Raw genomic sequence first — 27958 nt, 5'->3', positions numbered from 1 at the left:
GAGGGACATGTTCCTCGGAATATTCCGAGGAACATGTCCCTCGGTATATTCCGATCGATCGATGGATATATGTCCAAAAACGCATCGATCGATGAACTTCCGAGGAAATATCCCGACCAAGTTCTCTCTCGGTATATTCCGAGGAGATCTCCGACAAACTAGTGATCCTCGGAATTTCCTCGGAAATTTTTTTCCTCGGAATTCCGTCGGAAAATTCCGAGGGATTTCTGAGGAAAGAAGAAATTCTGAGGAATTATTTCTGAGGACTTGTTTCGTCGTCGTCGGAATATCGATATTCCGACGAAATTCCGACGATTTTTTCCCTCAGTATCCTTGCTGTTTTCTTGTAGTGGTAATACTAGAAATACTAGTAAGAAATATAAATATAGTAATCATAGTATTTGCAGTAAAACTATTTTGCCTTAGTAAAACTAGTTATACCAGTAATACCCATAATTTATCCTTGTACTAACTAATCCGTTTTTAGGACGATATTGTTAGGATTTTACATTACCTATGATCTATAATTCATCTTAAATGAAATTACACACAGAAAATCATCAAACCACACATAAAATATACCCAGAATCTATAAACACAATTTTCAAAATCTTTTTTAATCTCTCATAATTTTCATTGGATCTTTTTTTTTACATTAGCCGAGATATACACTTGTTTTAATAACTTTTCAGCAAAAAATTCATCAAAAACGGACGTAAAAAATACCCGAAAGCCCTAAACACAGTTTTTGAAATCGTTTTAAATCTCTCAAATTTTCATCAAATCGTATATTTTAAACACTGCCCATGATATACACGACATTTTAATGTTATTTTACAAAAAAAAAATCATTTCAAACGAACAAGAATTACCTGTTTTAGGAGCTTCAAAATCGCCAATGGAGGTTGAAGAGGAGGAGAGAGTACGAGGAAGAAGAATGACATGTGGGCCAAATGAGCTCTCATTGGTTAATGTTGTCTTGTGGGCCATGTAGATAGTTGAATTGTGGTTGTTTATTTAATTGAAGGAATAAATAGAAAAATGCTATTTTGGGGAGTGCAAGAGTAAAAAGGGAGGGAAAATAGAGAGGAGGCAGTGATAATTCATTTAGGGAGGTATTGGGTATATGGAGTTAATCCCCCAACCAAGAGCTATAAATATAAGCACTAGCATTCTGAATATAATAGTATATAAATATCAACAGCAACAGAAATAAACTTAAACCTTTTCCAACTTCAAAACTCATTAAACATAATTGTCCAAAACCCTAATGTTATATAAAGATTGGTGAGAAGTGAACATCAAACCTATTTGTGAACGTAAAACAAATAATATAACATGGGGCTGTCATTTAAGAGCTGCACCTGGTGACATGACGTTGGGGGGTGCTGTTCAAGGAGCAATTCATACCAAACCATATCGAGTACATAGCCGACAGCCACGGCGACAAGTACTGCGACACCTAAAATAACCGTCAAAACCACCTTCAAGCTTTCTTTCAACACCGTTAAATCGGGTAAATTAGTCCTGTACGGCCATGTGATCTTGGGATAAGTAAAATTCGAAAACATCCTTTTCGTGTGATACCTTAGCTTCCTCATATGCATGCCATATCTCTTCTTTTTTATCGACTTTAACATTTCATCGACCTTCCATGCCATCCCTTCCGCGTAATACCTAGAAATCAGTAAACATGGTATGCTCATATCCAGCTTTGGTCCTTCAGGGTTCCACTCTTCATAAACCTTCTCAGCTCCTTCTACATTGTTCAGCTTCAGTAAAGAATTTATCATTGTCCGATATCCATCATCCTTTGCTTCCTTTTTGTACTCATTCCAAAGAGCGTACACTTCTCTTTGCGTCCCAGGCACGTCACCATACATCTCTATGGCCTTTTGTACCAAACCGGATCTATTATAAGCCCTTGCCATTGCAACAATCGTGCTTCGTTCGAGGTTGATTCCTTGTTCATCAACCAACGTTTTAAACGTCTCCATCTCCTTTATCTTGCTTGGATCCGCGTATACCCTTAAAACGTTGTTCCACGTGGCACCGTCCAACCCCACCTTTTGCTCTTGCATCTCGCGTACAAGATTCTCGACCATATTTCGATTTTGAAGGGAGACGGTTTCAAGAGGAACCCTAGCTCTTATCTTCTCAAATGCTGCCTCGGCTTTGTCCAGTGTTTTCTCGGATCTTGTGTAAAAGCTTAAATAAGAGATATAAAATACGTTTCTTAGTTTTTTTTAGTTTAAAGCTAAAATACCGTATCTTATATTACGGTAAGAATCTCAACCTAAAAGACCTGCAATAAACATGCTCTTAGTAATCTTCGAACATCTATTAACTTTTTTTGTAAAACTTATAACACTGAACTAGATTTTTGGACCGGGTCTAGAATGAAATGAAACTTGCGTACAACAATAGTCTTCCCTGGTTCCGTGTGTATCGGATCGGTATGTATATCGGATGTTGATTCCAAAACCCGGTTTGAAATTTCTGGTTTGGAAAATTAATTACGAGATTTGTTTTTCTTCGAACAGAATATTTTAATTTTTGAGAATTCTGATCTTTATCCAAAATTCGAATAACCTGAGAAATACGTTCAACGTGTCGTCCATGGCTCTCCTGTGTCTGCCACATCTTCTTGTCTCTTTCCCTTTCATTTGCTTTCTCTATGGCTCAGTCGCTACAACTTCTCATTTACTCTTACTCTTCGCCTAAATAAGGTAAGCTTATCTTTCCTTTCTTTTGTTGGAGTTTGATGCCGCTGCCATAAGAACTAGAATCATCTAGGTTCCGTGCTGTTCATGTTGTTAAAGGGACTTTTTTTTTCTTGACGGTGAAGTAAAAAATGGATCTCGGAGGTTTGGTTTCTGTGCTGATCTCATCTCCAGTATATCTAATGACCAGACCTTTGGTTTTCTGCATATCTGCATGTGTGTTCTGTCTTAGAACAGCTCTTGTTACAACCTTTGTGTCTACTGATATTGTGAGCTCTGCTATTTGGTTCAACTTAAGTATGATCTGGAGAGCTGTGTGGGGCACAGTCTGGGGTTCTGTTCTCCTCTTTACGTTTCCGATTCGATTCCTATTTTCTATACCAAGAGAAAGACTGGTTCGTTTCGGTTTACAAACATTTCTTGTATTTAGTGTTTAGTAATATTTCTTGTATTGAAAGTTTTTTTTTTTGAAAATTTCAGCTTGAGCAGAGTCTTTATCACTTGAGGTATGAGCTGGAGAGTCTTGAACTGAATAGAAAAGAAATAGAAGAGAATCTCCGGGCAGCAATAAAAGAATATCGACTCATGGAACAGGAGTTAGATGAACTAGAAGATGAACATGATGGAGCCATTACAAGAATCAAAAAGCTAGAGGCTGAGGTACCAAAAACCAAATAATATCAATCTTTCTCATAACCAAATACATATGTTGACTAAAACGTATTTTTGATAGCTGCAAGAACTTAAGGAGGAAAATATTAAGTTGAAGGAAGCTTGCGGAAATGAATATTTGAGCATGAAAGGCAAAGTTAAAGCAGAGGAAGAACCTAGTGAAGTCAGCAGCATACCAAAGCCAAAAAATATCCCTTACGAGTCAAAGGAAGAAGCCGAGTTTACATCTGTCGAATCACCTCTTTATCCATTTGCAAAGGCAACAATTCCGAAAGACGAAGAGCTAACACCAAGAGTTCTCGGGTTAGAGAGAAACGTTGCGGTTTCGAGAAGCGTATTCAGTGCGATGCTGGCGCTGGTCGTGGGGGTAGTAATGTATGGAGCCAAAGAACAAGAGCTGTGTACTCCACTTATAGGAGCACTCTTCACTGTCGTTGGCATCTCTTTGAGAAGTGTGGTTCAGTTTTTCTCAACGGTTAAGAACAAACCGGCTTTAGATGCAGTTGCTTTGATGAGCCTCAATTGGTTTATCGTTGGTACTCTTACTTACCCAACCCTACCGAGAGTTGCTAGAGTGGTGGTCCCACGAGTTTTAAGCACTGCTGGTTCGGTTTTGGCTTTAGTTCGTGGTGGCTCGGTCCCTTCGCCGCCAGAGATTGTGAACTATTTTAGTTAAGTTAGTTAAAATTTTGTGCATATATACTTGCATATCCGTCAAAGCTTTTCTTTGGGAATGTAATTATTATAGTCTAGCCAAACAGGATCGGGTCAACCGAACCGGAGTGTGATGTAATAAATAATGTGATATATATAAGTTTGGTGTATAAAAGCATATCAAATCTTTAGGTGACTTCCTGTGCATATGTGGGGGTCGAAACAAACCGAAATTTGTCAATTTGAAACCAAACCAATAATATAAGCTGATCCAAACGGTATAAAAAGTTTGCTTTTTTTTTTTTGCTAAAAAGTACAAAAAGTTTTTAATTATAAACAAAGACTTATTAAAGTTCGTATTTGTCCAAAAAAAAAAAATTAAAGTTCGTATTTTAATTACAGATATAAATAAAAGTATAAAACATTTTTTTCTTTCTGGAACCTGAAATCTAAAACCCAAACTAAACCAAAGAGAACCGAAAAAGCGAATGTCTAGATCTTCTAGTCGGTGAGGAGTCACGTGCAGGTCGCGTGATAGTACTGTTTTGGAAACAAGAACGTGTGAAAGGGAAGACTTCCAACATACACGCGTCGATCAGTGAATGGTCTGTTATTTTTATTTAATACGCATCAAAGGAGGCTAACATATTTCGATATTTGACAAAAGAGAGAGACGACGGTGGATGGAGGGAAAAAAAAGGGTTATCGGCGGTCTCGGATTCGCTTGGTGCAGGTCGGGAACTGATTGGCTGACACCGCCACGTGGATTTTCACGGTTGGCTTGTGAGCAGGGATCGGATCCTGCCTTCCATCAACTGAATCGGAGCCCGAGGTGAAAATACAAAAGTTTCCAACTTTCAGATCTGACATTAAACCTTGTTTAGGTTAGTGTTAAGTTTTTGTTAAGAAGTCTTTGTAATTTGTTTGATTCAGTATTTAGTTCTAGAAACTTTATTCTTTGCTTCTCAAAAACTCAATCTTCTGTAATAGTTTTGAAGCAGGGTACTCGATTGGCTAATTCGGTTAGATGTGTGATGCCCACTCTGTTTCTAAAGGCTGTGGATTTTGATGTAAAAACTCTCTAAATCCCATAAATGCTTTATGGGGTTTTTCAGAATTTCTAGGGTCTTACATTGGCTTAGGTTCAGTGAGATCAATTCAACTCCTTTTCACAGGTGAGTGTTTCATGAGTTTACCTTGAACATTTTAATGGACTTTCAGCTTTTCTTTTTGTTGTGTATGGATTGGTATTTTGATCATTATGACTGTTGTTGATGAATATATGGCTGAGAGCATCTGTTTCTGTATGATGACATAATAAAAGCTTGATTGAAGAGACGTGGAGCAAGCTGTTATTTGGCAGATATTAAGACTCGCATGGATAATTTGAAAAGAGAATTAAAAATGGATGCAATTTAGACCTAAGAAATTGTAAAAGAAACTTGTTTTAATGGTTAGTGTATGATCAACTAGTATAATAGTGTGTAGGGCTTTACATATAAAAAGATCATAGGCTCTGAGAGAACAACAAGACAGAAACATAGATTGAAGTTTCAAAGTCAAATCAACTTCTATTGCTCGGTTTTGATTTCCAACCGCTGTGTATGTGTCACCTGCAACAACATACAAAGAATTGCAAGAACAACAACTTCAGCAAGGTAGACATGCACAATAGATTGTGTATGTACAGATAAATCCTCACCCTGCATGCGTTTTATAAAGTAATCCAAATCTACAAAGCAAGTTGATCCTTGAACTAGAGGAGAAGGTTGGCGATAAAGTGAAGAAGGAGAGGCGATAGCTCTCTGGATGGTTTATTGGTACAGCCTTCTCTGGCGAAACAAGTAATCACATTCTCTCCGCCAATGAGAAGTCCCTTGTCCCAAGCTGTGCATTGACCACCTGCCACACATAGCCAAACTTAGGCTAAAGAAAAACAAGAGGAGAGAAACAGGACAGCTAAAGTCAACAATAAAAACAGCAATTAACTGCCAACTCAAACCTTCTGGATCAGCTAGAAGACCTATGTGGCCCAGGACACTGAATATTTCTTCAGAATTTTGAAAACAAGGGACTACCCCCTACAGTTAGTTCAGCAGCATGACTAGCTGTCTTGTATGACCAGTAAATCGCCGGTATCTGCATTATTTTCTTGTTGTATGAGTTTCAATGTTATGTTCATCACAGGTTTTAAAGAAAAACTGGCAAAAAGATTATACCTTGACAATAATCTTTGTCTCCTCAAAGCAAGAGACAGAACGTTCGCTGCGTTCTGTAGATGAAATATCAACCATGCTCTGACATCAAGACATTTGTAGTTGTAGGTGAAATATCAACCATGCTCTGACTTAATCAGTCACAAGTTTGAACTAGAAGGTATTAAAGTTCAGCGATCTGAAAATTACCTGAAACTCACCAATACAAGGATATATCCAACCCATCCTTTCAGGGAGAGATGGATACTTCAGTTCACCAGAACTTTATCATCCCTTCTTGATTTTTTCTTCATCTTCGGCCTTCCATCATCACCTCTCGGTTTTTTCCTTTTCTTTGCTCCTTCTCCGTCAACCTCTTTTGAAGTTTCTTGAAAACTCACTTCCACAGGCATATCATACTTTGCTTCATGAGAACTATTTTTGCCTTTATCCTTTGCATACACCAAACCTAAACCGCACTTCAACACCTTTAATTTTCCCTTCTCATTTGTACCACCTGCCACAGTAAACTCAAGGGAGGCTTCAGTGGAACTGCATTTATCAGAGTTCTCGTCTTCAGGACACGTTATAGTATATGGGCAACTGGTGTAGCCGATAAAAACATGGTCTGATTCAATCTTGTATTTTCCGTCTCCCTGTCTGGTCCAACTTCCTACTGGGCAAGTAAATGGGATCCAAGAGTTGTCTTCAACATTAACTTTAAAGGTGCATGTCACTGACAAGCGGCTGATTTGATCATGGCAGTCATGAAATGACACTACAGCACATAGAGCTATTCCAGCAAGCCTCTTGTCATGCCAATGCGGGAGGAGTTTTACTTCTAGCTCGGATCCAACTGTTTCATAACAAAACCAAGAAGGCACTTCACATCCAGGAAAGCAAGTGCTGAACAAAGCCTCTGAAACCAGACCCTGCAAAATTATAATAAAGGAGAATCATAAAATTTGAAACACGAGAATTTTAGAGAGGGATACAAAGAGAAACAAGATAGATAGATAGATAGATAAAGATAGGTATAGAGAGAGACCCCATTGTAGCGTGTACGAGCATATGACAGCAGCTGACATTTCCTTTGCGCATACGAGCTGATTTCCTCCTTTGCAGCTTGTTCCAGGTTCTTACAGTTGGTGAAAATGAATGTGGAATGGTTCTGCTCCGTTGGCATGATACGGGCTAGAGGCTTCGAAACTGTCTTCAGCGAACTACAACCGTGTGCATCTAAGCACTGAAGGTTTGGTGGAAGCTCTGGAAGAGAAGTAAGACTCTTGCAGTACTTCAAATCCAGCCACTTAAGTTGAAAAAGTTGAGTAATGCCAGCAGGAAGACAGTTGATCTTACTTCTGCTTAAGCACAAATACTGTAGCGAAGGTAAAGGTGGCATCACTTCTATGGCTGTCCCATCCAAAAGTAAAATGTTTAAAGAGCTCATCTTGATATCTGGAAAATACTCGAGTTTGGAGCAATCAGAGAGTATCAGTTCCTGAAGAGCTTTCAGCTCACCGACCCCGACTGGGATTTCCTCCAGCTTTTCGCAGTTCTTCATATTCAGTACAATAAGTCTCTGGAGCTTCTCCATGTTCGTAGGAAGCTGACTTATTGATGTGCCATCTAAGTATAGAATCTCTATATTTTCTGAAACCAGTGGAAATTCCTTAAAATTTGAGCAGCCGCTGAGAGTAAGAGTTCTCAAAGAATTTAAATTCATCTTTGGAAGAGTTTCAAGACTTGTGCAACCTTTCAGATTCAGGGAAGCAAGCTTTTTCATTTTTTTCATACCACGTGGTAAAATTTTCAGTGCCGTGCAACCTTCAAGATTCAATCGTTGAAGATTTCGAGCCTTAGATAACTCTGACAAGCTGCATAACTTACTTGAGTGATTGAGATCGACCCACTTTAAGGATGGTACATCCTGTGACAAAAGTGAAACGTTTAGCCACAAGTTTAAAAAATAAAAAAACTACCAACACATTAGTCAGAGACACACCTTTTCGCCTTCCCAAAGTTGTTTAATCTCACTGTAGGGCAACTTGAGATCAACAAGATTAATCGGGTCGAAATCATTAGGAAGTTCCTCCAGTGGAAATTTTAACCAGTGGAGGCATCGGATCTCTTTCAGTGGTAGCTTAAGTCCATCAGGAATGTTTATCTTATTTTTGGTTTCACATTCCTGAGGACAGTGAGAATTATAGAACTTAAGATACCGGAGATTGCACATCCTTAAGAAGTGCTCGCAGTCTAAGGTCGTCTGGTCTTTCACTTCAGACAAGTCTAGAAAAATACCTCTGACATTGGCAGCTTTCTAACAAAAGGAACAAAAACGAGATTAACAAATTTGATCCTTACCAATAAAAGTTTTGAAAAACTTGTAGACTCACCATTTTATTTTGCAGAACATTAATTATGCCTCCCTTCATTATGTCTTGATGGAGCCACAGCCTCCGTTGTTGTCTGTTACCATCTTGAGTGGATACTTTACGATCTAGCTCCCTTGAAAATGTGTACAGTAGATCATGCATCTCCACTCGACCGTCACAAGTATTAATCAGAAACTTATTCTTGAGGACTTCTACTGCACTCATTGTGTCAGGAGATTCGGTGTCAGACAAAGCCAGTAAACTTTCTACATATTCCACACTCTCCGATCTGAAGCAGGCTATATCAAGAAATGCAACTTTATGCTCTGAACGCAGTTCATCATAACTCATTTGGAAGACCCTTCCAATATTAGGGATCAGACTTTGAGAGAGTGTCTTCAGTTTCGATTTCCAATGATCTATATTTTTGTTGTATAGCTCTACACCCAACATTTTGAGAGCTAGTGGATGGCCTCTTGCATAATGTACAAACTCTTCTGACAGCTTCGTGAAATCTTCCTTGGGAGGATTGGATTGATGATCATCACTGAAGGCGTGATAGCGAAAAAGTTGTAAGCTGTCTCTATGGTCCAGGTTTTGGAACACGTATGTGTCTTCAACCAGACCATTTGTTAAGGACGCGTCACTTGTTGCAATGACAATCCTGCTTCCGTCACAAATCCAGTCACGTTTCCCAAGAAGAGCATCTATTTGTTCCATGTTACTAACATCATCGAGAACGACAAAAACTTTGCGTCCAAGCAGTTGACATTTGTAGGTTTCGTACGGGTCCTCAACATTCTGTGTGTGAGGATCTTCCAATCCCAATAGCTCTTCTAAAAGCAATGTGGGCAAGAAATCACACCCCAAATCCTTCGCCTGTACACGGATTTTGTCGACTCGAGCGTGCCTAACAAACTTAGGCTTCCACATCTCAAAGAGTTCTTTCATGAGTGTGGTTTTACCAATTCCAGGCATCCCAACAACTCCAATGATACGAGTTTCTTTGTGTTTACCAAACCTATCTTCCAGCTCCTTGAGACGTTTCTCCATTCCAAAAGTCCTATGCTTTTTTCCTCCTGAGGCAGTCCCATCATCACTAGTCTCTGACGAATCACCAGTGACGTCTTGGCTCTCTATCACTGAAATCTTGAGCAAGACTGTCTTAACCGCCTTGACAATATCATTGATTTTCTGACACTCGTCGCTGAAATATGAGTGAGCAAAATAACATTAAATTCCTCAAAGATTCAAACTCTCAATGAGAAACATTGCTAAATCTCCCTACAGTTCAGTACCTTGTATCGTCCACAGTGATACCGAATAGATTAGGAATCGACTCCAAGGCTTCATCAAACTGTTTCTTCCTCTTCTCATCACCCTTGGCCAAAATCCATAACTTATCACCAAAATCTCCCTTCAAACCTCTCACTGCGGATGGTTCCACCTTGTAAAATATGGGTATTACCACCAGATTGCCTTTCTCCCTGCATTCATTCATCTTCTCAGCCTCCTTCAAGCACCAGTTTGATTCGGTGTAATTCTCAGAGAATATAGCCACAGCAACTCTCGACCCCTCTATCCTAGTCAAAAGGGAATCTAAAGGGAGGCCTCTTTCTTCGAATTCGTCCATAAAAACATTGATCTTTTCCCTTTTCAACGCATCAACAAGAAAGCCTACGAATCCACGGCGTAGATCCTTCCCTCGGAAATTTATGAAGACTTGATGTTGAAGAGGTACTGTGGAAGAGGAGGTAGCCATGAAAGGAGAAAAAAAAAAAAAAAAAAGCTTGATTTTGTTCTCTCTTCGAGGACTGCTAATGGAGCGTAGGGCCGAAGTGGAAAACCAAGTAGGAAAAATAATATTTATTTAAACGTCAGATAATTGAGTGTCTGTATACAAAACAAAACAAAACAAAAAAACAGCGGTTTGCAACTTTGCATATGTAATATAGATGGCAAACCAAAGTGGGAAAATAAAATATTACATTTAAAGACATTTTCCTCTTGTCTTTACAAAAAAAAAAAAGGTAATGTACAATTCCAATGCTACCCTTTTCTTTTCCAACCAGAAAATAAAATTTAAATTATTCAAATCATAATTTATAAAACAATTTTCACGATCTACGATCAAGAACAATTGTTTTCTATCATCATCATCATCATCATCGGTTCCTTCTGGGATTTTAATATCGAGAGAGAATAAGAATTCAAAAAAAGAAAGAGAATAGATCACAAAGTTGCCACGCCCTCTGTTAAATGGTGACCATCTGCTGACTTCAACCAGCGGCTGAGCTCGATTCTGACCACCACTCCATGATCTCCTCTCGCAGGGATTGTGCTCCACTGTAACACGAACACCGTTGTGGCCACCATCGAGAAGCTCCGAATCGCCTTCTCTCCGAGTTATCTCCATCGCAATCCATCATCGCGAGTCTCAGTTCGCCCTTGCAGCTCCTCTCCACCGAAATCAAAGCCCAAGCCACCGAGAGAGCATTGTCCAAGCTGTCTACTACGTCGTCATCCTCAGCTATGCCGGTTTCGTGCTCGTCGCTGATAACATTTGAGAAACCTAGAAAGATGATTATAGCTTTGTAAAGCTTTATTGAAATGGAAAATAACTATAGAGCTTTATTTAGATATAAAGAAACCAAGGAGAAGGAAGAAATTAGATTGTCACCAAAATGAGTAAATGTCTAGATTGTATTTCATTAAGATAAAAGAGTGGCTGCAACAGTGGCAGCGTTGATTGATTACATAGACAAGAGCTCATCTGTATATATAAAGTTGGTTTTATCTATTCTTCTCACAAGTAGCAGAGAAGTTTTTCTACACGTATCATCCATGTATTTTTTTTTTTACATTTTAGATCATTTTTCTTTTAGATTATTGCAATTTGGTCAAATACTTTCTAATTGTGTACCATCTAATCTTTTTTGCACTAACTATTATCGTATGAAGTTTGACAATTTATTTTATTGTTCACTAAAATTCAAGATGAATAAAAAAAAATAGAAATATATTTTACATATTTAATTTATTCACAACTAAAAATAACAAATTTTTTTGTTATTTATTATTTTTACCATTTTCTATTATTTAATTTACAAATTATATATTTATTTAACTATTAAGAATACAAAATGTTCAAACTAATAAGAAGAAATTAGAGTGAAATGCATAATATAAACATAAAACTTCCACAGTCAAAGAGAAAAAACAAAATACCATAGTAACACTAATTCAATAAAGGTTTGGAGCTGAAAAGAGATCAACAAAAAAGACTAACATATCTCATCTTACCATAGAATATCTTGGCTAGAACAATCAGATGTCAGTAAAAGGTAAAAAGATAAAATATGAGACAAAGTGATCCCTGAAACACAAAGGATCGCGATCAACTACCACTGCAAAAAAAACCAAAAAGCGGGTCAGAGAAAGAATAATCATCGGAAAACAAAGTCACCACGAAATAAAAAGGCGCATGTCTAAAGCACTGGAAGCACAACCACGAGCTAAGAGATAAGAAGCACCTCACAAACTAAACAAGCACATACAAGGCGTCCATGCCAGCGAAGAACCACAAAACTCTGAATAGAATAAACAAAAGCTCCAAAAGACTAACTCCGCATACCTACACCAAAGGATGCATGAAAAGAAAATAAACAACCTGAGTGGGGGAGAATGAAAGCCAACCACCGAGAAACCAAAGCTTAAGCTTGAGACCATAAACAACCTTCCAAGCGGACAAAGGGAGAGCCTCTAGAGATGTGATCAGCGATGAGAAATGCAACGAGATGAGAGAACAAAGAGATAAAAAAGAGACAAAATGAAATCAATAAACCATGGAGTCATCCTCGAGCTAAGAAAAAGAGCATCGAAGTCAGATCACCAAAAACCATATCTTGAAAACCAAGACGAGCAGAGACTATCGACGGTAAACCAACAACGAGGACGACAACATCAATGACAACTAATCTCTGAACCAGCGCAACGAGATGTAGTTTCTAACCTTATCCAAAATCTAAGGAAAAAGATGACCAATATTGACCGAAATAACCTACAATGCCGTAAGAAGCAACCGCACAACATGAAACTAATATGCCCTATTTTTTTTGGGCTTATAGAACTAAGTCCAAACCCGGTAATTTTTAGGGCTAGCCGTGCTCGGACTGCGGGCTTCGCCCTAATTTACATGTCTACATCTAGATTTGAGTCTAAAATGATAAATTAACTTTTTAAAATCAAAATATTATTTTCAAACCAAAAATCCTATATTTTCCGTATACATTTTTCCGCTAGAACTGAAAAATGCATTTTCTTGCCAAAATTGAAAAACACACTTTTCCGCCAAAACCGCAAAATAGGGTTTTCCGCAAAAAGCATAAAAACGTACATTTCCATAAAAACACACTTTTCGGCCAAACTAGTAAAACCACACTTTTCGGCTAAAACGGTAAAAACACACTTTCCCACCAAAAGCGTAAAACTGCATAAAAACCAAAAACATACTTTCCCGCCAAAACTGTAAAACACACACTTTGTTGCCAAAATCGTAGATATGCATTTTCCCGCTAAAACCAGAAAATGCATTTCCCGCCAAAACAAAAAAAATATATTTTCACGTCAAAACTAGAAAACACACATTTTCCGCCAAAACGCAAAAATGCATGTTCCCGTCAAAACCGGAAAAATGCATTTTCCCTCAAAAAATGCATGTTCTCACCAAAACCGTAATACCCATTTTTCCGCCAAAACCACAAAACACACTTTTTCGTCAAATCACATTTTTTCGCAAAAACCACAAAAATATTTTCCGTCAAAAACGCAAAAATGCACTTCCCGTCAAAAACGCCAAAATGCATTTTTCCACCAAACCCGCAAAAACTGCATGTTCCCGCCAAAACCGCAAAACACATTTTTCTGCCAAAACCACAAAACACACCTTTTCGTCAAATCACATTTTTTGCGCATAAACCGCAAAAATATTTTTCGCCAAAAAACGCAAAAATATTTTCCGCCAAAAACGCAAAATGCACTTTTCCCGTCAAAAACGCAAAAATGCATTTTTCCACCAAACCCGCAAAAATGCATTTTTCCACCAAACCCGCAAAAATGCATTTTCCCACCAAAACCGCGAAAAAAATATTTCCCCCCCAAAACCAGAAAAACACACTTTTTAGTCAAAAGCAGCGTTTTGAAACCAGACCCGTACCCGCGGTTGAACCAGTAAACCCGGTGACCCAGAAAAAAAATTTAGTTTGGGTTTCTGAAAAACTCAATATTTAGAAACCCGCACGAACCTTGTAAAACCATCAATCCGATACCGGTTGAACCACCAGTTGAACCAATAAAATTTTTTTACCTTTTTTTAGCTTTAAATTATGTTTTATATTCTAAGTTTCCAACCAAGAAGTTAGGTTTTCTATTTTCAGTTTTATATTTGTGATTTTTAATTTGGATAAAGACTTCACCATGCACCCGAAGAAAATGAAATGAATGATGGTAGAGAGAATCAAAATTAGTTGAAGTGATTTGGTGTTAATTTATACCGTTATTGACAATTTATTACAATGATGTTTTACTTTTGGTTTATTTTGTATTTGAAGTTTAATATATTATTCACATTAAACATATAAATATTTATAAATTTTATGTCGTGATATTTTTAGATGTCATAACTCTTACCTTGTTAGAAAAAAAATTAAATAGTCTAAACTATTTTTTGATATTTTGTATGTCAAATAAAAATAAAAATATAAAAATTAAAGTTAAGTATTTTCTAAATGTTTTTAAACATAAAATATATACATATCCAAACTATTATTTTTTGTCTTAAAAAATATTTAGAAAATATTAAACTTTAGTTTCTATCAATATTTTTAAACCCGGCCCGGACACTGAACTGGACGACTTACCGGGTTGATGGGTCATTGGGTGAACCGCGGGTTAATAAATTAATTAATTTTATTATATAATAATATATCAGCTATGTAAATAAAAATATAGAAACTAAAGTTTAATTTTATTACATTAATATGATAATCATCGTTATCAAAAAAGATTCTATATAATGTTATCGAAAAATATTTTACATCATAATATTTTTAAAATAAATATAAATCCTTGTATATAGTTGTATGTTTTTTACGTAATAAAATATGTTTTACTAAAATTAAAAACGTTTATTGTATATAAATTTTTAAATATTTAATTAATTATGAAATATTTCAAAAGCACTAAAAAAATTATTTTGATAATTTTTGAACTGATAATATTATCTATTTTGAAAATTTAGTAAAATTAGTAAGAAAACAAATGCTACAAAACACACTAGTTAGTTTTTTTTTCCCTCAAGAATTTATTTAATAAAGGGGCAAGACCCACCATTTTTACAAAGCCAAACTTACTAACGGGCCAACTAAGAAAACACAAAAGGCCTCAAGCCCAACAAGAGAAACACTAGGCTTAAGAGAAGGTGATGTCGGCCGCAGTCCACGCTTCGATCCGCAGCATCACCTCCGCCTCGACCATCCCCGGAGAACCACCCACCGATTCACCGAGCCACACCAGAGCTCTTAAACTCCACACCGTCTTCACCGTGACCGCCAACAACTCAAGTGCTTCTAATATCGGAGAGAATCAATCGTCACTTCGAGATCTCATCCGCCATCGTTCAACACAAACACCAAGGAGAAGACTTCGCACAAACATCACCCCTTTCCACCGGAGAGCTATGATCGTCCTGCGACGAGATCTCATCCACCGAAACCGAACCAAATTCACTTAATTAAAAAACATCACAAAACAATCCAAACAATCCAAACAACAAAACCAAACCCTAGAACGGAACTAAGGGACCAGAAGCCGGCGATGCAAGGCACAAGACGCCTTCACTCCCCGGAGTCAAAGCCGGCAACGGTGGAACTGTAGGAGACTCCACGTTCCGGAAGCTTAGCCGGCGCCGTAGAGCTGAAGAAGCCTCCACAACCCGGGATCTTTATCGGCGATGCTAGAACTATTGCAGCCTCCACATCCCAGAGCAAACAGAAACTCAACCGTAGATCTGACTATCCTACATCTTTGCCGGAAGAAGAAGAGTTGCAAAGAGCCGAGCTCTTCCCGGAGCAAAACCCTAACCCAGATCCGCCAGCATGTCCGAGAGAAGCCACAAAACGGAGCACACCGCACGAAGACTTGAACAAAATGAGAAGGAAGGGAGCCACCGGCGCCGGTACACGCTCGGACGCACCGCCGGTCGCCGGGGCTGCCTTACACGCTAGTCTCTCTTTTGTCTCTCTGTTTAGAGCACTTTTAGAGGTTGATTGTTTGTGGTTTTTGCTTTAGTTTTTGGTTTTTGCTTTTGTAGAAACCATTTTTCATCCAATCAAGTTTTTGGTTTTAGTTTTTGTTTTTATAAAAACCATTTGAGTTGCCAATCAAGATTTTCAATAATTAGATTCCCTAAAATTTAGGGAAACTAGTTTTTGAAAAGATTAACCAATTTATGAAGAAAAACCAAAAACCAACTTTTGTGAGCTTTTATGAAGAAAAACGAATTTTGATTTTTTTTTGAAGAAACTACTACATTATAATTAATTAATAATTAATAAATAATATTTTCATAAAAATTAAAATTATCATAAAATATTTTGTACATTAGATATCATTTAAACAATAATGTGAAATATTTTAATTTGTGTTTCATATCTGTAAATAAATTTATATATTTTATAAATAATATTATTTAATTTTAAAACTTAGTTATTAGTTTCTATAAATAAAACAATTGAATAATTTTAATAATTATTAGTCACATTAAAAATAACTTTAATAATTATTAATAATTTTAATATGTTTTATTAATAAAATATATTGTATAATTCTGAATTAAAAAATTGCCATTCAACTTTAAGAAAATATAAATAATTTATATAAGAAAATTTATAATTAGTTTCAAAATTTTATGTATTTTTATTTTTGTATCATTTATAATATTTAGAGAAGAAAAACTATTTCTATTCAAGTTTTAAAATTTTAAAATATTTATATAAGAAAAATTTCTAAGTAGTTTCAAAATTTAATATTTTTATTTTTGTGTAATTTTATATATATATATTATGATTTATATTTTACTATAATATATTTTTTATAAAAATATAATAATTAAAATATGTTATTGTATTTAATTTTAAAATAATAATCACAGCATTTTGATAAATTTCAATTGTAAAATCTAATTATTTATTTCTATTTTATCATATTATTTTAAAGTAATGTATTAGTTAATTTTTGAAAATTTTTAAAAAATACAGAAAATTCAAAAACCAAAATCTAAATCTAAAAACCAAAAACCAAAAACCAAAAACTAAAAGGTGAAAACCAAAAACCAAAAAGCAAAATTTAAAAACCAAAAGCTAAAAAACCAAAAAGCAAAACTAAAAACTATTGAAACAGTCATCAGGTTATTCCTTCTCACACTAGTTAGTTTAAAAAGAAAAAGTTATCGGATACCATATTCGTAGTCGAGAGTTGATTTCTCCAGCAAAACCAAAGGACTCCGAGGAGGTACGAAATCATGACCGATTGTGAAAAAGCCGAGCGATTCGTCTACATCAGCTGTGTAGACGAGGTACGCTACTCTTTTGTCAGCCACCTCTCCGACGCTCTCCGGCGGAATGGCATATCATCTGTATTCGTCGATTCCGGAGATCTGCTCTCCGATGAAGCGCAGGAAAAGGTAGAGAGAGCTAGGGTTTCTGTGGTGGTTTTACCCGCAAATCGTCAGGTATGCCTTGAAAAGCTTGAGAAGGTTCTCAATTGCCAGAGGAACAAGGAACAGGTGGTGATTCCAGTGTTGTACGGAGACAGTATATTACATGGAGAATGGCTAAGCGCGATGAATTTGAGGGGCTTATCACCAGTCTTTCAGTCTAGGTATTGCATATCATATTAGTTATAAATCTGAAACCTAGCTGAAAATTTGATTGTTACTTGTTAAGAATAACTATGTTCACACATTTTCTTGATAGTTTTGAGTTATTATGGCGCAGGAACGATTGCAGTGACTCTAAACTTGTAGAAAAGATTGTCAGAAATGTGAATGAGAAGCTCTTATATATGGGAAGAATTGGAATGTCCTGGAAGCTACGGGAGATAGAAAACATGGTTAACAAGCAACCGTTGGGCATCCGCGGTGTTGGCATCTGGGGTATGCCTGGCATAGGCAAGACAGAACTTGCTAAAGCAGTCTTTGATCAAGTTTCTGGAGGATTTGATGCTTGCTGTTTTATCGAAGACTATGATAAAGCTTTTCATGAGAACAGACTTTTTCGTATTTTGGTGGAACAACTTATGAAAGACCAGCCTGCAAATAGTGGTTCCATTACAAAAAAGAGATTGCGTAGAGACAAATTAATGAATAAGAGAGTTCTTGTTGTTCTTGATGACGTTCGCAATCCTCTGCTTGCAGAGTCCTTTCTCGAAGATTTTGAATGGTTCGGTCCCGAAAGCCGGATCATCATAACCTCCAGAGACAAACAAGTGTTTCGTCTTTGCCGAATCAATCAAATATATGAGGTTCATGGTTTAACTGAAAAAGAGGCTTTACAACTCTTCTTGCTGTGTGCATCTCTTAACGATATGGGAGAGCAGAGTCTCCACGAGGTGGCAATGGAAGTTATTAAATATGCCAATGGAAACCCGTTAGCTCTAAGCATTTATGGCGGAGCGCTGAAGGGCAAGGAAACGCCAAAAGATATGGAGACTGCATTCCTCGAACTCAAGGATCGTCCTCCATGTAAGCTTGTCGATGCAATCAAGAGAACCTACGACACTCTCAATGACAGCGAAAAGAACATTTTTCTAGACATAGCTTGTTTCTTCCAGGGAGAAAATGTTGACTACGTGATGCAACTGCTTGAGGGTTGTGGTTTTTCTCCGCATGTTGGAATCGATTCTCTTATTGAAAAGTGTTTGGTGGCTATTACAGAAAACCGAGTCCGAATGTGTAATTTTACCCAGGATGTTGGCAGATACATGATAACAAAAGGAGCAACTGTACAGATCGAGAAACGCAGCAGACTGTGGGAACCTCAGAGCATCAAAGATTTATTAGAAGATACTGAAGACACAGAAAATGGAGAACCCAACGTAACTGTCAAATTTGCCCAGGTCTGTTATATTTGCTTATTTACCCAATTTTAAGGGCCGACGTCTTAATATATTGGCTTCCAATATTCTTGTAGGACACTCAAGAGTTGGAAGCCATATTTCTGGACACATCAAACTTAAGTTTTGATATCAAACCTGCTGCCTTTGAGAATATGTTAAACCTTAGGTTGCTGAAGATTTACTGTTCGAATCCTGAAACTCATCCTGTAATCAGTTTCACCAGAGGCTTTCTTCATTCTCTTCCTGGTGAGCTAAGGCTCTTTCATTGGGAGAACTATCCTCTGCAATCTTTTCCTCAAAAATTTGATCCTCGGAACCTTGTTGAAATCAACATGCCATACAGTCAACTTAAGAAACTTTGGGGTGGAACCAAGGTAAGCAAACTCTGATATGCCTTTTTCACCCTTATCAATACTTGCCAGATTTTTATTTTTATTTTTTTAACTTAAGTTGGCCTTTTGCCTCAGAACCTGGAGACGCTAAAAACGATTAGGCTTTGTCATTCCAGGCAGCTGGTTGATATTGATGATATTCTAAAAGCTCCAAGTCTTGAGAGAATTGATCTCCAAGGCTGTACAAATCTTCAGATTTTCCCACCGTCAGGTCAATTGCTGCATCTCCGAGTTGTAAATCTCTCAGGCTGCGCAGAGATCAAAAACTTCCCAGACGTTCCACCAAATATTGAGAAATTGCATCTCCAAGGTACAAGCATAAGAAGTTTACCACCTTCCCTTGTTAAGCCGAATCGCGGGGAGCTTGTCAACCTTCTAGCAGAACTTTCGGGTCTTTCAGATGCTTTAAAACTTGAGCGTTTATCGAGTCTGGAGAAATCTAGCTCATCTAGCACAGATGTTGGCAAGCTTAGTTGCTTGGAGCTGAAAAACTGTTCTAGTTTGCAGAGTCTGCCAAACATGTTTCATTTAGAATTTCTCAAAGTTCTTGATCTCTCTGGCTGCTCAGAGCTCGAGATTATTCAGGGTTTCCCTCAGAACTTGAAGGAGTTATATCTTACTGGCACTGCTGTGAGAGAAGTGCCACAACTTCCTCAAAGCCTAGAACTCTTAAATGCATATGGTTGTGCCTCTCTGGAATCAATTCGATTGGACTCCACTCAACTTCCTATGCATTACTCGTTCAGTAATTGTTTTAAACTATCTCCGCAAGTGGTCAACCAATTTTTGGTGAAAGCGCTGGCTAACGCAAAACACATACCAAGAGAGCATCCTCAGGTAATAGTTTATCTTGTCTGGCTTCCTCCCTTTCGCTGGCCTATCCGTCCTTTCTCTTTTTTTTCCATTACAATTCACACCCCTGATTACCTTCTCTCTCTGGTTCTCTCAATAGTGTATATTATTTAAACACATACCAAGAGAGCATGCGCATCCTTCTCACATGATATCTAACTTAATTTCGTTACTGGAACAGGAATTTGACAAAGATCTGGCTTTCAGCTTCTGTGCGCCCACACATCCAGATCAGGATTCCACGATTGATCTGCAACCAGGATCTTCCGTAATGATATGGCTAACTCCTTCTTGGAGGAGCGCGCTTGTAGGCTTTGTTATGCAAGTGGAGGTTGCATTTTCGAAGGATTACTATCCTGCTACTGGGTTTGGCATTAAGTGTATTTGCAGATGGAAAAACAAGGAAGGCGGCTCTCATAGGATAGAAAAAAATTTGCATTGTTGGGCTCCTGGGAAAGCTGTTCTACAGGATCATATGCTTGTCTTTTGTGATGTTAAAATGCGTCCAAGAACAGATGAAGGAAATGACCCCTATATCTTGGCTGATTTAGTTGTATTTGAGTTCTATCCTGTCGACAACCAGTCAATCCGTCTAGATTACAGTTTCACAGTGGAAAGATGTGGAGTCTATGTAATAACTGCTGCAACTGGCAACACAAGTCTTGAGAGTATTTCACCAGTATTGTCCTTGGATCCAGTGGAGCTTTCTGATGATGAAACTAAAGATGGAGCCAGCTATGATCCAACTGGCAATGCAAGTCTTGAGAATATTTCATCAGCTTTGACCTTCGATTCGATGGATATTTCTTGCAATCCGAGTGAAGAACTGATAAAAGCTAGCTATGATGATTTACAGGAGATAGATAGAGCCTTATTTCGTTGCGTAGCGTATTTATTCAATGATGAGGATATTCATTTGGTGAAAGTGGAACCCCTTGTTGCTTGCATCGACTTGAATGTTAGTTCTAGGCTCAAGGTCCTAGCCAAAAAGCATCTCCTACGTGTATCTTCCAATGGGGTAATCAGGATGCTACCAATGGGTAAAGAAATCCTCCATAGAGTAAGCATTGGTTGCTCGGAAGAAGACTCTGAAAAGATTTCTGTGGCTTCGTCAGGCTGTTGGAAGTATGATGTTTTCTTGAGCTTCAGCAGTCAAGATGTCCGCAAAAGCTTCCTCAGTCACCTTCTTAAAGCATTCATCAGCAAAGGAATCACTATGTTCATAGACAATGAGATATTCAGACGCCAGGCGATCAGCCCCGAGGTTTTACAAGCAATAAGAGAGTCGAGTATCTTGATTGTTGTGTTCTCAAGAGACTACGCTTCTTCAAGCTGGCTTTTGGGTGAGTTGGCGGAGATTGCAAAGAGCAGGAAAGAGTTGAGCCAAATAGTGATACCGGTTTTCTACTATGTGGATCCTTGGCACGTTAAGACACAAGCAGGAGATTTTGGAAGGCAATTTGGACAAACTTGCAAGAAACAAACAGAGGATGAGAAACAACGATGGTGCCAAGCTTTGACCAACATAGCAGACATACTTGGAATCAGTTTTAAGAATTGGTACGTTAACTTTTCACTTTTAAAAAAGAAAAAACTTAAGTCATTGTTAGTTGGTTTATCTTGAATTTTGAAAAATAGCTGGCATGAGTTGTGAAAGCTAATGAAAGAACTCATAAAAAAATATTTATCACACTTAGATGAATCGAAGCTGTGTAATGGTGGCCAAAACATAAATCTCAAAAAGAGATATGCATGGATGGTGCGTTATAATAAGGAATATAATTTCTGCATGATATATGAAATTTATAGTGCTCTTTTCAAGTAAATGTAACGATCTTTCTCATTGTTAGGGATAACGAAGCAGACATGGCTGAGACAATTGCCAATGATGTTTCAAGTAAACTGAATATTACAGAATCAGAGGGTTTTGGTGAGTTTGTCAGAATTGAAAATCATGTCTCAAAATTGAATATATTGTTGTCCTTGGAATCTGAGGAAGTGAGGATGGTTGGCATTTGGGGTCCTTCAGGAATTGGTAAGACTGACATTGCAAGAGCACTATATAGCCGACTTGCTCATAGATTCCAGCGTACCATATTTGTGGATATGTCTTTCGTATATAGGAGACCGGATTACTACGGCGCAAAAGTGGATTTCCAAACTCAGTTTCTATCTGAAGTTTTAGGCCGGGAGTACTTTAAGGTAGGTATGGATCATCTATGTATGGTGAGAGACATGCTAAAGGAACAGAGAGTTCTTATCATTCTGGATGACGTGGATGATCAAGTTCGACTACTAGATGTCTTGGTAGAACAAACAGAATGGTTTGGTTCAGGGAGCAGAATTGTTGTTATTACACAGGACATAGGTCTTTTGAAATCTTATGGGATTGACAAAATTTATTATGTGGATTTACCATCTCAAAAAGAAGCTCTTCAGATGTTCTGCCAATCTGCTTTCAGGCAAAACTATCCACCCGATGGTTTTATGGAAATCGCAGTTGAGGTTGCAGAAGCTGTCGGTAATCTTCCTTTGGGTCTCATAGTCTTGGGTTCGTATCTAAGAGGGAGGGAAATAACAGAATGGGTAGATATATTGACTCAGATCAAGGATAGTCTGGATGGGAAAATGGAGATGATATTAAGAGTCGCATATGACAGTTTAAGTGATCATGATGATAAAATCATATATCTTCACATTGCGTGTTTATTTAATTATGACACAGTCGAATATGTGACATGTTTACTTTCAGACAGCCACTTGAGTGTTGTGTGCAGGCTTAAAAGCCTAGCTGAGAAGTCTTTCATACACATAACGGAAAATGGATACATTACAATGCACCATTTGCAACAAAACTTTGGCAGAGAAATAGTCCGTAATGAGTCCATTTATAGTCCCGGAAAACGTCAATTCTTGGTGGATTCCGAGGATATTCTTGATGTATTTCAGGATAACACCGTAAGTTTTACGATTCCCATTTCATTTGGTTACTTAATGAACTTTAGTCTTTGTTGAGATAATCAACGTTAGCTATATATATTTTCAGGGTACTGAAAGTGTTTTAGGGATATCATTAGACATATCAGAACTCGATCGTGAGCTATATATAAGCGAGAGAGGGTTCAGCGGGATGACAAATCTCCGGTTCTTGAAATTCTACACAAACTTGGGGAATAAAGAAGTCAATGTGCACTTACCTCATGGCCTTGATTATCTGTGCCCGAAACTCAGATTATTGCACTGGGAGGCATTCCCAATGAGATGCATGCCTTCACACTTCTTTCCAGAAAATCTTGTTGTACTCGCAATGGAGGCTAGCAAGCTTGAGAAGTTGTGGAATGAAGCTCAGGTACGTGTTGAGTTTGAATGTTACAACCAAAATTGAAAGTGTTGTCTATGCATCATATCATCTTCTACCTATGTTGAAATTACCAGTTGCTGGAAACTAATTATTATCATTGCCAAGTTTGTGATGTTTGTCTTTCCATTCTTGTTTGTTCAGCCGCTTAGAAGTCTGAAGTGCATGAGTCTACGGTGTTCTTTAAATCTGAGAGAAATCCCAGATCTTTCACACGCCACCAGTCTTGAGAAATTGGATCTTCGCGGTTGCTCAAGTTTGACTGAGCTTCCTTCCTCTATTTGGAATCTCCATAAATTGAAGGACTTGGACATGGGATATTGTACACATCTCATGACTCTTCCAACCGGTATCAACTTGGAATCTCTCCATTGCCTTAATCTCAGTGGATGCTCACGTTTGACAGATTTTCCAGAAATTTCAAGAAGCATTTCAGATCTCTATCTTGATGGAACTGCGATAGAGGAAGTTCCTTGGTGGATCGAGAACATATCTAGGCTATCACACCTATCCATGAATGGTTGCAACAAGTTGAATAAGATCTCCCCAAACATATCTAAACTGAAATTTCTTGTGGAGGTAGACTTTTCAAATTGCGAGTCACTGACTGAAGATAGCTGGCAGAACCATCCTGAGGAGATCTCCACTTCTGTCACGACTGTAAACATGTCTGGTAACAGTTTCCAGAGACTTCCAGACACTTGGACGTCCATTCAACCAGAGGATCTTATCTTCCATAGTTGCAGAAATCTCGTGTCACTGCCAACGCTCCCTACATCTCTTTTCAGGCTAACGGCAAATAATTGCGAATCTCTTGAGAGTTTGCATGGGTCCTTTAGCTATCCACAGGCGGCCTTCCAGTTTATCAACTGCTTCAAACTGAATCATCATGCTAGAGAACTCATCCTACAGTCAGATTGCGCGTATGCTATCTTACCTGGTGAAGAACTTCCTGCACATTTCACTCATCGAGCTGCGGGCAGTGTCCTAACCATTTATTTACCTCGGAGCTCTCTTTCCAAAAGGTTCCCAAGTTTTAAGGCTTGCATCATGATTGAATCTAGATCTGGTTCGTTTCACTTTGGCCTAGTTTGGCCCTTCAAAGGTGGAAGCGACAAAATATACTATAGTTGTTGTTTGACCAACACTCCCTCTACAAGAAACCATCTAATCGTATTCCACTGTGAGTTTTCTCCCGATGATGTCAATGATTCCCGAGCTGAGCTGAACTATAGCGATGTGCAGTTTGAGTTTGATTGCCTTGACGACAAGAAGGAAATGATACAGATAAAAGAATGTGGTATACAGCTCTTGGAAGTCTCTCCATCTGCGGACGAGAGTGGTAAAATCTTTAAACCTGAATCTGGCTACGACTCTGAAGAGAGTGATGTAGAAGACATTGGAAGCTGCAAAAGAATACGTGTACGAATTGATGATTAAACAAACATTTACTGTTTCGTTTCATTCACTTTTCAAGGTCATCCCCAAAAAGGGTTTAATGGGATAATATCAGTTGAGCTAAGCTATATTATCTTTGCTCTTACAAACCTTGCCTCCTTTCTTTATCCTGTTGGACTGCTGGCCGAAAATGTACTTACCGTTTGGCTCAGAGCATCCAAAAAACAAAAGCTACTTTTTTTAACATTTAGCGTTTCATCATTATAGGTTTAGCCAATCCGACTCATATTCTTCGGACTTGTCACTGATGCCCGTAATATACTCCTTCCGTTTCAAAATAGATGATGTTTTAGAGAGTTTTTGATGTTTCAAAATAGAAGATGTTTTCATATTTCGAGGTACCTTTTAATTTTATCAAAAACTGTGTAACCAATCATATTTTTTAGTTTGTTTTGTGATTGGTTGAATAATTTTTAATTTATATTTTAATGATACTTTTTGGATAAAAAACAAGTTTCTTAATAGTTGTGCCCCAACCTAAAACTTCGTGTATTTTAAAACAGAGGAAGTATTTTTTTTGCATATTTGGCCCCTGCTTTTTTTTTTTGGTTAAAATCGCATGTCAATTCCATCAGATTATAGAATAGTCTTTGAGAAGCAAAAACCATTATTATAAGAGAAGTACAAACAATTAAAAAGAAATTAGATTTCGATCCGCGCAGATTTTTGTTTTTATTTATTTTTATATAAATATTTTGTTTTCAATTCTAAATTTGTATATATTATAATATATAAAATGTGTCTATCAATTTTTAAAACGTAATAAGTTTACTGTATATTTTTTCATTGAATAGATTGTTTCAAACTTTCACATGTATTTGTATATTCTTCTATATATATATTTTTCGGATTATTATTTCATTATTAAAATCGTAACTATATATATAAAGATTAGTAAAATATTGTTTTATTGTCATATTCAAAGATATTGTAACATTTCACAAATTTAGAAAGTTTTTAAAAAATTAAATTTTTCGCTTTATAGATTTATATTATCGAGTAAATAATTAAAAATTTAATTTTTGTTGAATTTTTAAAATAAACTATATATTTTAAAATTTGTTTTCATTGGTTTAAGACTTTAAGGTAGTAAAGATTAATCTTTTTGTTATTTAAAAAAAATCTTTATAATTTTAAAAGTTAACATCGACAAATATTTAAATATTTAGCATATGGAGGTATAGTATTATAACATTAAATTATATCTATTTAATTTATACTATCTATAAATCCAATGGATCATCTATTGTTTAAATCCAATTATTGATAGTCCAATAAAAATTTCTGGTAGGTATAAAATTTGAATGATAATATTAGATATTAAATATAATATGAATTTTTTGAAAATAAATCAATTAGGCCATTTTTTTTAAAAAATCACACATGAATAAATACGGTGATTTCAGTTTTAATATATAAAAAGATAGATATCGACCCAAAAAAAATGGGCATACGGTTTAGCCGACGGACCATGCGGCGGCTCCTGTATATGTATCTTATATATTAAAAAGAAATAAATAAAAAGAGAAACTTTTTGTTTGTGCAACAGAGCCCTAGAAAATTAGGTCGATTATTTGTTTCCAGATCAGATGAACAATAATCGGTTGGGATTTAGGTTTAGTCCAACGCAGGAGGAATTGATAAACTTTTATTTGAAGAACAAAAATCTGGGTAAAGAATGGATCGTTGAAGAAGCGATTAGCGAGATCAACATCAATAGCTACGAACCAAAGTTGCTGCCTTGTAAGTTTCTCAATCTCAGTTCACCTTGAAATCAATCGTGTTGTCTGATTTGGGGGATTTTGTTTGCAGCTTTATCGAAGATCAAATCGAATGATCTTGTATGGTACTTCTTCTCCCCGTATGAATACACGAATAAGACGCGAAAGAGGACTACAAGTAATGGGGTCTGGAAACTTACTGGACCTGAGAGGAAAATCAAGGATAAGGGAGGAATTGGCGGCGAGATCGGGATTGTAAAGACGTTGGTGTACCATGAAAGAAAGCCTTCCAGTGGAGGTTGGACTCCGTGGGTTATGCACGAGTATCACATTACTTGCTTGCCTCCTGATCAGGTACCAATTTCAGAGTTTCTGATTGTTTAATCTTAGCGTCTCACCAGCTGCATTGTTAGAGGACCTATGTTCTCTGCAAAATATTGTATAAGGGTGAAGCTAGAGACTTCCCATCTGGAAATAATGAAGTTGGAATCATCCCATCTGGTACTGAAATTGGAAACTTCTCATCTGCTGGTAGTCTAGTTGGAGACTTCCCATCTGCTGGTAATTACTCGAGTGATCTGTGTTACTCTTTTGTCGGTGATTCGAATTCTGTCGGAGCAACATCTCTTACAAAGATGAAAAAACGACAGCAGAAACTTCCATCAGTACAAACACCGGTCGTTGATTCTAATACCGTAAGAGCAGCTAATTTTTCAAAGATGTACAGACTTCTGCAAAACCTTCCATCCGTAGAAATACAAGGGAAGTTCAACTCAGACACCGCACCATAGCATCAAACCAAGACGGTCTTGTGTGTTACTTTTGTGCCTACCTGTATCAAATTATCTCAAAACATATTTTGGATTTTAAAGATATTATGTTATTTCCTTTTCAGGTGAAATAATGTTTATAAAAAAATCTCTTGATATGAAATGTCCACATAGCTTCTACTGTTGTTTTGAACTTATTGATGCTACATTGCGGACGTGAAAAAGAAACTCGTCAGCGAACTAGAGTTTGCCCATTCTGGTGTTGGTCGAAGGTATAAAGATCACACATTTTTCTTGTGTCTGAGATCTTCAGGTTGCATACAACACTTGGAAAATTTCACTGAAACTCTCTTCTCGTTTCCTTTTTCTTGACTCCAAAATTGTAGATTCATTACTTCTCCTATACCTATCGGATCCATTGATGAATCAAGTACTCCCTCCGTTTCAATATAGATGATGTTTTAGAAGGTTTATTTTGTTTCAATTTACATGAAGTTTTGAGATTTTAAAGAAGTTTTGAGGTTTTAAGGTTAACTTTAACTTTATTGGAAACTGTTCAACCAATTAGATTTTACAGTTTTTTTTTTATAATTGGTTAACTGATTTTAAAATGAG

General features: G+C 37.1%; 5 protein-coding genes and 1 long non-coding RNA gene across 10 annotated transcripts; 4 read left to right on the top strand and 2 right to left on the bottom strand.

Annotated features, from left to right (window-relative positions):
* Positions 1-1301: 1301 nt before the first annotated feature.
* Positions 1302-2666, bottom strand: LOC106314482 (putative pentatricopeptide repeat-containing protein At1g28020). Its single transcript, XM_013752350.1, has 3 exons — positions 2593-2666; positions 1428-2208; positions 1302-1307 (listed from the first exon to the last, which is right to left on the bottom strand). The coding sequence occupies exons 1-3, from the start codon at positions 2664-2666 to the stop codon at positions 1302-1304; spliced, it is 861 nt and encodes a 286-aa protein (XP_013607804.1).
* On the top strand, positions 2585-4219 carry LOC106317714. 4 transcript variants are annotated; one of them, XM_013755483.1, is made up of 4 exons: positions 2585-2729; positions 3022-3118; positions 3204-3383; positions 3457-4219. In XM_013755483.1, the coding sequence occupies exons 2-4, from the start codon at positions 3023-3025 to the stop codon at positions 4069-4071; spliced, it is 891 nt and encodes a 296-aa protein (XP_013610937.1). In that variant the 5' UTR covers positions 2585-2729; position 3022; the 3' UTR covers positions 4072-4219. The 4 variants fall into 4 exon arrangements, with proteins under 4 accessions (XP_013610937.1, XP_013610936.1, XP_013610935.1 ...); XM_013755482.1 differs by having other exon boundaries at positions 2961-3118; XM_013755481.1 differs by having other exon boundaries at positions 2849-3118.
* Positions 4220-4729: 510 nt separating this feature from the next.
* On the top strand, positions 4730-5356 carry LOC106317716. The gene is made up of 2 exons (XR_001265215.1): positions 4730-4933; positions 5040-5356. It is a non-coding gene; the product is annotated as an uncharacterized LOC106317716 (long non-coding RNA).
* Positions 5357-5463: 107 nt separating this feature from the next.
* Positions 5464-11385, bottom strand: LOC106317712 (disease resistance protein RPS4-like). 2 transcript variants are annotated; one of them, XM_013755476.1, is made up of 9 exons: positions 9918-11385; positions 8641-9826; positions 8250-8564; positions 7293-8174; positions 6455-7176; positions 6269-6346; positions 6052-6188; positions 5752-5951; positions 5464-5662 (listed from the first exon to the last, which is right to left on the bottom strand). In XM_013755476.1, the coding sequence occupies exons 1-5, from the start codon at positions 10379-10381 to the stop codon at positions 6514-6516; spliced, it is 3510 nt and encodes a 1169-aa protein (XP_013610930.1). In that variant the 5' UTR covers positions 10382-11385; the 3' UTR covers positions 5464-5662; positions 5752-5951; positions 6052-6188; positions 6269-6346; positions 6455-6513. The 2 variants fall into 2 exon arrangements, with proteins under 2 accessions (XP_013610930.1, XP_013610931.1); XM_013755477.1 differs by lacking the exons at positions 5464-5662; positions 5752-5951; positions 6052-6188; positions 6269-6346 and adding an exon at positions 6373-6392.
* Positions 11386-17122: 5737 nt separating this feature from the next.
* LOC106317711 (disease resistance protein RRS1) lies at positions 17123-25130 on the top strand. The gene is made up of 8 exons (XM_013755475.1): positions 17123-17556; positions 17673-18792; positions 18867-19166; positions 19260-20021; positions 20218-21596; positions 21887-22994; positions 23083-23385; positions 23539-25130. Exons 1-8 carry the CDS (start codon positions 17198-17200, stop codon positions 24832-24834), a joined length of 6627 nt encoding a protein of 2208 aa, XP_013610929.1. The 5' UTR covers positions 17123-17197; the 3' UTR covers positions 24835-25130.
* Positions 25131-26361: 1231 nt separating this feature from the next.
* On the top strand, positions 26362-27525 carry LOC106315743 (NAC domain-containing protein 69-like). Its single transcript, XM_013753560.1, has 3 exons — positions 26362-26595; positions 26665-26927; positions 26987-27525. Exons 1-3 carry the CDS (start codon positions 26442-26444, stop codon positions 27362-27364), a joined length of 795 nt encoding a protein of 264 aa, XP_013609014.1. The 5' UTR covers positions 26362-26441; the 3' UTR covers positions 27365-27525.
* Positions 27526-27958: the final 433 nt, after the last annotated feature.

Source organism: Brassica oleracea, chromosome C9 (assembly GCF_000695525.1).
Source record: "Brassica oleracea var. oleracea cultivar TO1000 chromosome C9, BOL, whole genome shotgun sequence".
NCBI classification, from domain to species: Eukaryota; Viridiplantae; Streptophyta; class Magnoliopsida; order Brassicales; family Brassicaceae; genus Brassica; species Brassica oleracea.
This window is presented reverse-complemented; position numbering and strand designations above follow the sequence as displayed.